We start from the raw sequence: 12,273 nt of genomic DNA, 5'->3' as shown, positions 1-12,273 counted from the left end.
CTAGATGTCTAGCAGACAGGAGCTGTGTTGCTCAAAGTGGTCAACTTTGGCTGGTGTTGGTTACAGATCACGTTAGTACTGAATGCAGGGATAGTGAAATGTTATCAGTTCTTGTGTCTTTATTCTCTGAGTAAGGGGGAGCAGAACTGTGCTTAATTAATTTTTAATCCATTAAATATGTGCCATGTTAATTTTCTGTCATTCTAGTTTTTTAATCAAAATGTCCAGAGTTACTACTCAGATGAGACACAACAAGAGTCATAAGTAGACAAGGGCGTGGAATGAAAACAGATATTTCTGAAAATTCCTGGGAAAAAAAAGTGCCATGAACTTGTTGTTGTTTTGTTCTGTTGTTTCAGAGCTTGTTTGTATTAGCTGTTATATTACCTCTGCAGGATGTGGCCCTCCAGCTATCCTGCCCCCTCCCACCTCACATACACATACCTCACCCAGTATTTGTCCCTATATAAGCAGAAGGACAGACACATGTTGAACTGCTTTGCTGAACTGGGACCGAAATGAAGTGTAATCTGAGACTCCAAGGGCAAGTTACAACTATCAACACCACAGGGATGTTATGATGTAAACAAGCCGGGCCAATGGCCTCAACTGGCTGTGGGATTTATATAGGCCCAGATGTCTGGAAGTGAAGTTCGCGTGCAGTGGTATGATGCCTAGATGGGTACCTGCTTGGTGTATTACTCTGACGCTTAGCGACACAGGCATGGGAATAATCAGGGGACATGATGCAGCTGACTAAATAAATTTGAATGACAAGAATGAAAATTGTTTTCTAAATGAACCTTTAGACAGTCCTAACGTATTAATGGAGTTTGGTTTGAGCTCCCTTCAGGGCAAAGAACACACACTGAGGCATGTTCCCTGTAGTAGGCCAGTCTGTCCCCTTTCAGGGAGTAGTAGAGTTTGGGGCCAGCTGCCCCTGTTCCATGTCTTGGCCCCTTTAAGGAAACAGGTGTGTAAGAGAGCAGCAAACAAGCTGGGAACGGGGTGAGGGGGAAGGGGAGCAGGTGCTAATCAGGGAGCTCTCTCCTGAACAGGATGAAACCCAGCTTTTTGCTGACTTCTGGGGAGAGGAGAAAAGTTCCATGCAGTGGGCCTGCAACCTCCATACTGGTAGGTCAGGAAGCCTGCTTGAGTCAGTGCATGGCCCCATGAAGGAGGGTGTGGAATCCCTGCATCAGGGGGAAGGAGTTGTGGGACCAGGGCAGGAGAAGACCTATGAAAAAGATTCTCCCGAGAGGCCTGGGGCTGTAATGGGACTGGCAGAGCTTCCTCGCTCAGGGAAGGGAAAACCAGGAACCCGAAGCCCCGTATGGAGGATAAAATTGGAAACCCCGAGCGGGAAGGGTTTGGGCCTGAAAGGCCAGCAGAGACTGTATTTTACAGAGACTCAATACACTGAACCCCAGGAAGGGCACATTACTTAAAGTACTCTAGGTTGCCAACAAACTATTGGGGAAATTAGGAGGGCACTGTGGGCGAGGAGCCATGAGGGGGATATGCCATGGGATGAGACGCTTCCAATCTCCCTTCCCATCAGCGTCTCCCTCAGGAATTGTTTGTACCCAGATGTCTTATGGAAGATGTCATGGTTCAAAACCATCCTAAATCAATACCACTGAAAAGAGCTGTTCCACAGTGCCATGTTGGTTGAACAAGGACTGTATGGACTGGATTCCTGGTTTTCCAATTATTAAAAGGGATATTTAGGGCTGACATCAAACATGGTAAAATTTAGAAGAATGAAATAAAAGATTCAGCTGTTTGGATCTGAATTCAGTTTTTCCTCTCACTTTGGTTAAAATAGCTGATTTTCTTATCCATAGGCCCAAATTCTGTATTGTTTATGCAGGTAGAATTCCCATTAACTTCATCTGACTTCTTTTGTCTGTAAGCAGGGTCTGAATGAACTCTCTCCTGACAGCTAGTTGGGGAGGGGGAGAGACTTCAGGAGCAAACTGTATTTACATGAACACACCTACTCTGCCTAGATGTCTAGCAGACAGGAGCTGTGTTGCTCAAAGTGGTCAACTTTGGCTGGTGTTGGTTACAGATCACGTTAGTACTGAATGCAGGGATAGTGAAATGTTATCAGTTCTTGTGTCTTTATTCTCTGAGTAAGGGGGAGCAGAACTGTGCTTAATTAACCTGTCCCAAATGGGGGGTCACCCTCAGCTGAAAGGACCTCGTTAAACCAGGGGCTCAAATGCCAGACCCCTGTGAAAGTAGAGAGATGTGGGGACAGGTATCCCAGGTAAGAGGTGTGGACTCTCTTTAAGGATCCCCAGTCTGGTTTAACCTATTTCTCCCCACTGTTCAAAGATAGAGCTAAATAGGCTGCATTACGTGCATTCTATTATTATTAAGTATTCAATGAGAGCTGAAATCACTTGTGGTGGGGCAGTGTTTCTGCCCAGCCTACTAAAAGCTAAAAATCACTAAGAGACTGACCTGCAGAGGTCACGGCAGAAAGGCAGGTGGCAGCATAAGATGACTTGATGGGTGGCTGGTGAGAGAAAGTGGCAAGCAGTTGCCAGCAGGAGCAGCTGGTGAAAGTGGTGAGCAGTGGCTGGTGGGGCAGGCCAGGTGACGAGGAACTGCGGCTGGCGGGGCACGCAAGGTGCCTTCTTCCCCAGGTGAGAGGTGAATTCACAAAGATACACCTCTGAACCCTGGGTCCTCACTGACCAAGGACAACCACTGTGAGTGGGGTGTGGTGAGGGAGCAGAGGGGGCACAGAAAAGGAACTTTTGGTTATAGAACTCAAGAACATAAGGCAGAAGACTCTGCCCCTCACACTCTGGCGTGGGTGTCCTGCTCACAGTTTTATGTTTATGAATCCTGCTTGTAGCATTTCCCCTAATTAATGTTGGATGACTTCTCTCCTTTCATTTAAAAGTTTATTTTCTACACTCAGACTCCGAGCTTGCAAATGGAGAAGTATTGCCTCTCAGAGGTGCCCAGGGGTGGTGTGTAATTCTCCCAGGTTACTGGGTGGGGGCTTGAGCCGGTTCTGTGTTATATTGTTGAAAAAGAACCCCTAGATATTGAATCCAGCTCTGCTTGCTGCTGGCTTCACCTGGCAGAAGAGGTACATTTCTTATTAAGTGAGGATCATCAGGGTGCATAATATAGCTTACCTAGCACATGGTAGCTCTTATAATGTCAATTACATTATTTCAAAAATATATCATTAAGTTGTAGTCATCTTTACTATCATATGCGTGTTCCTGGGGATATTCTTCTGGTTCACAGAAGAATTTTGACCTTCATTTGTTAAATAGTAATTTGCAATAACTGGTGATCAGCTTATCCAATAACTTCTGCCAAAACCCATCAAATGTTGATAAATTAGGCAGATCTTTGTTAAACAGTGTTTTAATAAAGTGGAAGTCACTGGAATTAGTACATCCACTGCTTTGCATTTGGTATGCAGCAAGGGTGAAATCCTGGCCCAATGGAAGTCAATGACAAAACTCCCACTGATGTCCCTGGAGCCAGGATTTCACTCCAAATGTTTTTTTGAGCATCTGTGATTCTAGAATCAATCTTTTCTAGAGGAACAAGTTGCTCTTTCAGGTGCTGCTTTGCTCTTGGTCCAGTGACGCATGATACACTTTCTGGCTACCTACAAGATGATGACAGCCTTTTTCTTTCAATCTGTCCGCTCTTGCATTATTGTCTTGCTACACTCATGGCAGTTGCAAACCTCCAGCACTGACTCTCGCTGTCCTGCCATCTGACCACAGAAGTTCTAGGTCAATCTCTATGCCTACAGTTCACGACAGAAGGTTTCTATTTCAGGTACTCTTAGTAGTTGTTTCTATTGATTATATCATCTGTTGCTAATCTAGAATACCGAAGTTTTAAAAATATATGGTACTTTTGATATGGCTTAACTCCCATTAAGTCTCAGATGCGATTACACATATGCTGAGAAAAGATTATCCCCGCTCATGTTAGTCTACGTGAAATATTCTTGATAATTTTTAGTATCAGAGTTCTCCAAGGATTGACAGTCTCCGAGGATCCTCTCCTTTGAAATATTTAGTCTCTGCTATGGTGGTTCATGTTCTTCTGGCTGGCCCCATATGCTTTTATTAAGCACATTTTGTTAATTATAATCATTTTTAAAAATTCAGCACCACACGCTAATTAATGTCACATTTCCCAGCAGATCTTGACAAGATGGGAAGCACCTGCAGAGGTGGTGTGTGAATGTGTGTATTAAGTGGTGACTGGAGAGCCAGGGAATTGGGGCTCTTGTGGCTGTCTCAGGAATCTAATTAAAACAAATCCCAAAGCACTGAATTTTGAGGAGATACAAAAACTCTACATCTAGAAACAGGAGTAGGAAAAAGCCACCATCCATAACTTATTCAAACTCTTTCTAAAACATCCTTGGCCACAATTATGTATTAATTCTATGTTAGTGGCACATAGACACCGCAATCAAAAATCAGGCCCCCATTGTACTAGGTGCTGTTCAAGCATGTAACAAAGGCGACAGCTCCTGCACCAGAAAGCTCATAATCTAAGTGACGGACAAGATGCATCAGGAAGCTGATGGGTAGAAAGTTGGCTAGATTGTCGGGCTCAACGGGTAGTGATCAATGGCTCCATGTCTAGTTGGCAGCCGGTATCAAGTGGAGTGCCCCAAGGGTCGGTCCTGGGGCCGGTTTTGTTCAATATCTTCATAAATGATCTGGAGGATGGTGTGGATTGCACCCTCAGCAAATTTGCGGATGATACTAAACTGGGAGGAGTGGTAGATACGCTGGAGGGGAGGGATAGGATACAGAAGGACCTAGAAAAATTGGAGGATTGGGCCAAAAGAAATCTGATGAGGTTCAATAAGGATAAGTGCAGGGTCCTGCACTTAGGACGGAAGAATCCAGTGCACCGCTACAGACTAGGGGCCGAATGGCTAGGCAGCAGTTCTGCAGAGAAGGACCTAGGGGTGACAGTGGACGAGAAGCTGGATATGAGTCAGCAGTGTGCCCTTGTTACCAAGAAGGCCAATGGCATTTTGGGATGTATAAGTAGGGGCATAGCGAGCAGATCGAGGGATGGGATCGTTCCCCTCTATTCGACATTGGTGAGGCCTCATCTGGAGTACTGTGTCCAGTTTTGGGCCCCACACTTCAAGAAGGATGTGGATAAATTTGGAGAGAGTCCAGCGAAGGGCAACAAAAATGATTAGGGGTCTGGAACACATGACTTATGAGGAGAGGCTGAGGGAGCTGGGATTGTTTAGCCTGCAGAAGAGAAGAATGAGGGGGGATTTGATAGCTGCTTTCAACTACCTGAAAGGGGGTTCCAAAGAGGATGGCTCTAGACTGTTCTCAATGGTAGCAGATGACAGAACGAGGAGTAATGGTCTCAAGTTGCAGTGGGGAAGGTTTAGATTGGATATTAGGAAAAACTTTTTCACTAAGAGGGTGGTGAATCACTGGAATGCGTTACCTAGGGAGGTGGTAGAATCTCCTTCCTTAGAGGTTTTTAAGGTCAGGCTTGACAAAGCCCTGGCTGGGATGATTTAACTGGGAATTGGTCCTGCTTTGAGCAGGGGGTTGGACTAGATGACCTTCTGGGGTCCCTTCCAACCCTGATATTCTATGATTCTATGATTCTAAGCTAAAACAGTCAAATACGGAGGGAAAGAGTGGGAGGATAAGTCAAATGAACAGAGCTAAGCAGAAAGTTGCGTTCATAATAATTCTTTATAAAAAAACTTTATGAAAAGAGAGTTACTGGATTCCCCAATGCACGCTGGATTCTGTGTCTCCTTTATTCCACAGCTTCTCAAGCCAGGCGAAATGAATAGGTATCAGGAGTTATAATTCCCCTCTCTTTCTTTATGGGCTATAGGGAAAGGGATCTCCTGTGGGAGGGAGTTCTTGAACCTTTTCTCGGTTGTAATATGGGGTCATGGAGTGGGGAACATTGAAACTCACAGCTCAAGATAAGCTCTTGAGATCAGGGATTGTCTTTACCTTTATGTCTTGAACAAGAGCAAAGCACAGTGTCAGCACTAAAGAAATAATAAGTGTCTGGCGTTTTAGTCACACAACTGCTGTTAAAGTGAGGGAGAAATGCAGAATTGAAGCTGGGCATTGCTCAGGAAATGGATGGAAAGCAGTCAGAGCCCTGGGGCTGATCGTCTACTGTAGCAATAGCTCTAAAATGGTGCAGATTCTGAGCTGTTAACTTCCTCAGCACAGAAAGTGCAGCCCTGGGGCATTAAGGGCGAAGATGGCTTAGCCTCTGGGGCCTTAATTTATGGAAGCCTCCTTGAATCCCCATACTGTGTTCGGCACCATGGACATGGCCACTGCTGCCCTGATCCACCCAACCTCAACACTAGGCTTGCCACAGGGCAATATTGGGCTGTTCACATCCGCCTTGTGTTGTGGGAATTCTCTCCCAGGCCATTGTGGCTCCTTTGCAGCGTGGCCTCATCAGCTGGGCCCTACTAGGGCCGGGAGAAGTTGGTGGAAAATTGTTCACAGCATTTTGTTTTTAGAGGTTTGCCACATTGTTTCAGGCACCCATGGGGGGAAAAATTCACATAAAAATTCATACTTTTCTGCAGCTTAGCTGGCAAAATCCACTTTCAGTTGGAAATATCGGGTGTGGTTTACTTCCTACCTTGGCTTATACCGAGAAGTCATGGAAGGATAAATCAAAACACACATCTGTCGTGTAGTATCTAGCCAGAAGCACACAGCAAATGGAGACAGCAATGGAAACAGCCAGGGAGTCGCGTCTCACTTCCAGAGCTGGCACAGGGCTCTGTAATGGGTCTCACACCCTCAAAGCCCACCCCATGCTGCGGTCCAGCCAGGCCAGAGGGTAAGTCATGTTCAATAACATGTCAGCTAACAAGAATTAAACCTTATTGGGAGTAGGATGGATTTATTCTTGATGCCTGACATGCAGCCAAACTCCTTCCATGAGTAAGGCTGGCTTGTGTGAGTCAGGACAGGTAGAGTGGGTCCTCAGTCCTTCCCTATCTCATGTGGGTCACTGCAGTAAGTGACATCATGGGGAACAAAGCCGAGAGGAACAAAGCTATTGTGCTTTTTTGTATAATTTTATTTTCCTACAACTACCAGTGCACACGTGATTCCAGTCCTGCTGGAAGGGGTACTCTGGGCACTCTGCAATGACTAACACAGTGGCCACATAGATGCCAGTGTTGACAAACCGTACTATACGCTTCCTATCCAAATGCAATGGCCACCTGACTGCAGAAGACAGGCCGGTAACCGACAAACAAAACCCTCTCTGCCAGGGAAATCCTTTCCCCTTCACTTAGAACAGAGGAAGACTGAGTGCAGTGAGGGAGGGAAACAATGTGAGAAGAAGAGATGGTTGAAATGTTTCCCCCAAAATATTTGTTTGATGGGGGAAAAAGAAGATATTTTTGACAAATGACTTTTTGATAAAATGGAAAATTTCACATACAAAAATTTGCTGTAAGCTAACCCTGAAAGTGTTTTGGTTTTTGACAACTGAAAATGTTGGGGGTTCAGTTTTTTCCAACAAAAACCTGAAACCTTTGGGAAAAGCTTCTCAGTTAAAATGGGAAGGGGGTGGATGGCCTCGTTGAAATATTTCATGGGGAAAAAAATATTCTCCTGGCCAGCTGAACTTGAGGTTCTGTCTTGCAAATGGAATGTACCACACTGGCCTTGTAGCGGGGCAGTGGCCCTGCTCCTGAAAAAGGTAGGCTGATTGGGTGTGCTCCAGATAAAAGGGCTGAGAGAGAGAAGGACCTAGCTGTCTGAAGGAGCCAGGGTATCGGAGGCTGAGCAGGGCTGGGGAAGGGCAAGGGAGCTGGAGAGCTCCAGCCTGGCAACTCCCCAGGCTGAGGCCTTGGTTAAGGGCTAAGAAGGTACTGGGGCTGCAGAGGGGCAGCCCGGGGATAGGCAGAGGCAGCTGGTCCGACCCCCTTGCGGATGACGAGTGGCCATTACGAACTGCAGTTTGCCCCAGTGAGCAGGGGCTAGATGATGACTGGCAGTAGCCACTGAGGCAAGGTGGGGCTAGAGGGTTGGGGGTTCCCCAGGGAGGGGAGACTGCTGGGGCAGAACCCCAAGGAAAGGGGCACCAGGTTCTGGGAGGGACACGGGGCCTGAGGCAGGTGAGACACCAGCCAGCAGAGGGCGCTCCAGACGCTGGAGAGCTAATCTCCAAGACGACCAGCAGGAGGCATCATGCCAGTGAGTCCATCATGTCGCTACAGGCCTGAAACCAGCTTACGTTTAGCCCTGACTCAGGCAAAGCTTCCACTAAGTACAGTAGGAGTTTGCTTTAGTAAGGTCTACAGCTGTGTGAAAAAACAATTTTCTGGGTCAGTGGCTGAATCGAAGGAGTCCAAAAAATTTCATTTCAGGTGAAACTCAATGTTTCATTTGACCCAAAACCTTGTTTCATTTTTGAAGGTTTTTTAATCTTTTTTAAAAATGAATAAATTTAAGTAGCATTCAAAATGAAAAGCCAAATGTTTTGTTTCAAAAATGTCAATAAAAAAGACCATTTTTTCCCAATTGAAACAATCTGGCAAATTCATCACAAATTATTGAAGTGTCTCGGTCAACCCACATCTGTATCGTTTGTCCAAAAAAAGAAAAAAAAAATTTTTTGGCAGCAAAATGTTGCCTGGTTGTACAATGTCTAGTAGCTCTTTACAAAAAGGATTTAGGAGCAATCTAAATACTCCCACTATTGTTATCTGAATGCCAGATACAAAAGTGAGACTCACCTCTTTCCGATGGAGTGTGGAGCAGGGAGAAGTCAGAACATTGTGGGGTATTTACTCCTTTCTCTTCTTCACTGCCACGGCAGCTGGTTAGTGTGGGAAGGCTTGCGTCTTGCACTAGGTCGAGGTTCCTCAAATGGTTGGTGGTTCCTCTTCGGTGCTAGATGGGGTTCTGCCTCTCTCTCCATATTTACCCATCTACTTACCTATGGTATCCATCACTGTATTATCTTGGTGCTTGTAGCTAAGAGATGTGGCCACCCTTGGAGACTGACGGTGAGGGACGGCCAGACACCGCCAGGTGGGTGGAACCAGTACGGCCACGCTCACCACGCCGGAAGGTGAGTGGCGGGACAGGAACAGGAGGTATAAAAGGCGGGCCCTGTAGCTCAGTTGAGCACCAGCTGCCAAAGGAGAGGGATGCAGTCTCCCCACTGCTGATGTAGGAGCCCACAGGAGGCTTCAGTTACCCAGAGGACTCACCCGAGCTACCAGAGCAGCCAGACCCGACCAATGGTGAGGAGTTGCTGGGGTTGCCACTGGCGGTGTACCCTGAGGAGACACCAGACACTCAGTGCACCGAGGTACCAAACCTGGGGAGAGTAGGAAGTAGCCCAGGGAAACTAGACAGCAGTCTGATACAAGGTCAGCGTGTTGCGAGCAGATCCCCACTGTTAGGGCCCTGGGCTGGGACGAAGTAGAGTCGGGTGGGCCTCCCTCCCCCAAACTCTGCCACCCCACCCCTGGGGAGGCGGCCTCCCCACTTCGGCCAGGAGGCCAGTGTGAGTCTACCGTCCACTGAGCTACGACGCTTGACTGTGTTGAGTCCCCACCCCTTGCCTGAGCCCCTAGACTGTGTTGGACGTCCACCCCTGCCTGAAGGCCAGGCTCCTAGACTCTTACTTGCTCTACACTGCTTGAGGGCTGGAGATCTAGACTGCTGGGTACCCTGCCTTGCCTAAGGGCCTGGGCCCCTGAACTGTTCACTGTTCTACCCGCCTGTGGGTTTGAGCCCTAGAAACAGCTACTATCCCCCTTGCACAGACTGCTGTTCCAGGTGCATGACAGCAGAGAAGCGTGGCCACCCTCAGAGATTGTCAGTGAGGGACAGCCACACACACCTACCCGCCTACAGTACTAATCGGGCAAATTCCTCAGGCATCAAAGTTCATGCTACTTTGATGCTTGAGCCAACTGTAATGAGGGTGGAGCTGGCTACTAAGATCCACCCCAAAAGGGACTGGCAGGAGGTGGGACAGAGGCCTATGTCACCTCCAGGCACTTCCCCAGCAGGTCACCCCACAGCATAATTCCACATTTATCTGGAAGCTCTGGGGCCCCTTATGCTCTCACCCCCCCCCCCCACCAGCCAGTGCAGCTGTTGTTATTATTTATTGTATTACAGGAGCACCTAGAGGCTCCAACCAAGATTGGGGCCCCATTGTGCTAGATGCTGTACACAGTGAGAGAGTCCCTTCCCCAAGGAACTCACAATCTACATAGAGAAGGGAAGCCAAGGGAATAACTGTGCCACAGAGAGAGGGGAAGTGACTTGCGAAAGATCACACAGTAGGCCAGTGGCCAAGCAGGCAGTAGAACCCCAGTCTCCTGGCTTCTAGTCCTGTGCCCAAACCACTGGACCATACCACCTCTGTTCCACTGGAGCCACGTGGTCAGGACTTCCCAGGAGAGGGGTGGCCCCTGGAGTCCCTCTATAAGTGGAGTTTGCAAGTGCAGAGGGGGCTCATGCTGGCTCCTGAGTGCCCGTTCTGCAGGGCTGGGAATGGGCGTGAAAGCATTTTTCCCCCATCTGCTCTGACACCTCTGGATCTCCGGGGAGTATCCCTTTTGCCCTCTATAGCCTTCATAAAGGCCAGGCAACCATAATATAACCCTTAATTAACATTGGACCACATCTTAAAGTCAAGCCCACCTCCTCTCTCACACACAAACACCCATCCCTATGCAGCTTCCTGTATAATTCTGCTTAACCTTTCATCCATGATCGCCTCCCCTAGGTAACCAGTCACAGCCGGTCTCTTAGCTGGGCACATAATGCAGGTTTCGTTCAGGCACAGTGTGAGCAATTTAGCTGTTCATATCCCATCACTCCTTGAAGTAGCCTTTTCATCCGAAAGCCTCTCTCATTACACAGGCAGGACTTTTTATCATGGCACATTTTCTATTAGTCATTGCTTAATCTATATTGCACCTGCCCTTTCTTAGCAGAATAAGATAACGGCTGGTAACACAAACAACAGAGTAATCACGCCCCTGAGCCTTTCATGAGAGGGACTATAAAACCGCTCGTCCATCAGCTGGGATTGCAGGAGGGAGGGGAAACAGGCCTGCTGAAAAAATAGAGGCTTGGTAGGATTGCTGTATTGTGAACACACTGCAGAGGGCAAGAGGCAGAGGTAATATGTTAAAGCAGCATAGACAAGAAGGGGGAAGGAAACAGGAGGAAGTTAAGAAACAAGCTGGGAAACTCAAAGCAAACTCTTCTCTCCATTGGTATCATTAGGATGTGTAACCCTACATATGTTGCGTCCATCCTCATTTATCTAGCGGCATTTATCGGCATGATCGGCAACCTCATCGTTGTCTTTGCCTTCGTCAGTAATGCTGTCCGGCACAGAGCCCTTCTACCCTTGGACAGAATCATTGTCAACATGGCCCTGGTGAACCTCTTACTCTGCTGCTATCAGGTAATCCCTGGGCTCATCTTCTTTGTCAGCGCCAAGGCTTTTGGAAAGCTGAGCTGCAGGATCCTCCTCTACACTTACCACACGCTGAGACTGATTAGCATCTGGTCAGTGGAGAATTTAAGCATCCTTCACCTGATCAAGATCCGAAGACCTAACCACTGCTGGTCAAAATTCATCTACAGGCACCAGGGGCAGTATGTAAATAGCGTCCTTGTGGGATGTTGGATCTTTACCATCGTTTTCCATATCCCTTACCTTCAACATGACGGAACGGCGGAGAAGATTAACAAGACCATAGAGTATCTGGCAATTACAACCTGCTTAAGCTACACAGGGACTTTCATCATGAAGTTCACCACCTACGCGTCGGTCAGTTTGGACCTCATCTTCATCGTCCTTGTGATTGTCTTAAATGGCTTCACCATCGACCTGCTCTGCAAGCACCGGAGAAAAGTCAGGGCCACTTGGACCACCGACAGCAGCTGGAACAAGCACACGGCCCAAGCCACAAAAATCTTGCTCTCATTGCTGTCCATCTATGTGGTTTGCTGGATCTCTAATGACATGGTCTGGATTGCCATCATTTCTGGGTTGTTCAAAAGCGATTTTGAAAACAGTGTCCTCAGCGGTGTCTATGGAATTCTGTCCTCCATTTATTACTCTGCCAGCTCCTACGTTGTGGTGTTTGGCTACAGAAAGGTCAGAGAATACCTGGCTGAAGCTTGCTGGTGCCTGAAATGTGAAAGGCCCACAGTCATTCAGAGCCTGGAGCTGTAG

At 47.5% G+C, this 12,273-nt stretch overlaps 1 protein-coding gene across 1 annotated transcript; it reads left to right on the top strand.

The window, feature by feature from the left end:
- The first annotated feature begins 11,370 nt into the window (after positions 1–11,370).
- Positions 11,371–12,273, top strand: LOC140910999 (olfactory receptor class A-like protein 4). The gene has a single exon (XM_073343211.1). It carries the CDS (start codon positions 11,371–11,373, stop codon positions 12,271–12,273), a length of 903 nt encoding a protein of 300 aa, XP_073199312.1.

The sequence above is a fragment of the Lepidochelys kempii genome, chromosome 4, assembly GCF_965140265.1.
Source record: "Lepidochelys kempii isolate rLepKem1 chromosome 4, rLepKem1.hap2, whole genome shotgun sequence".
NCBI classification, from domain to species: Eukaryota; Metazoa; Chordata; order Testudines; family Cheloniidae; genus Lepidochelys; species Lepidochelys kempii.
The sequence above is the reverse complement of the archived record's forward strand: the minus strand, read 5'-3'. Positions and strand labels throughout refer to the sequence as shown.

Excerpts from the sequence above, each read along its gene's own strand:
- LOC140910999 (XM_073343211.1), top strand. The coding sequence starts at position 11,371 with ATGATCGGCAACCTCATCGTTGTCTTTGCCTTCGTCAGTAATGCTGTC.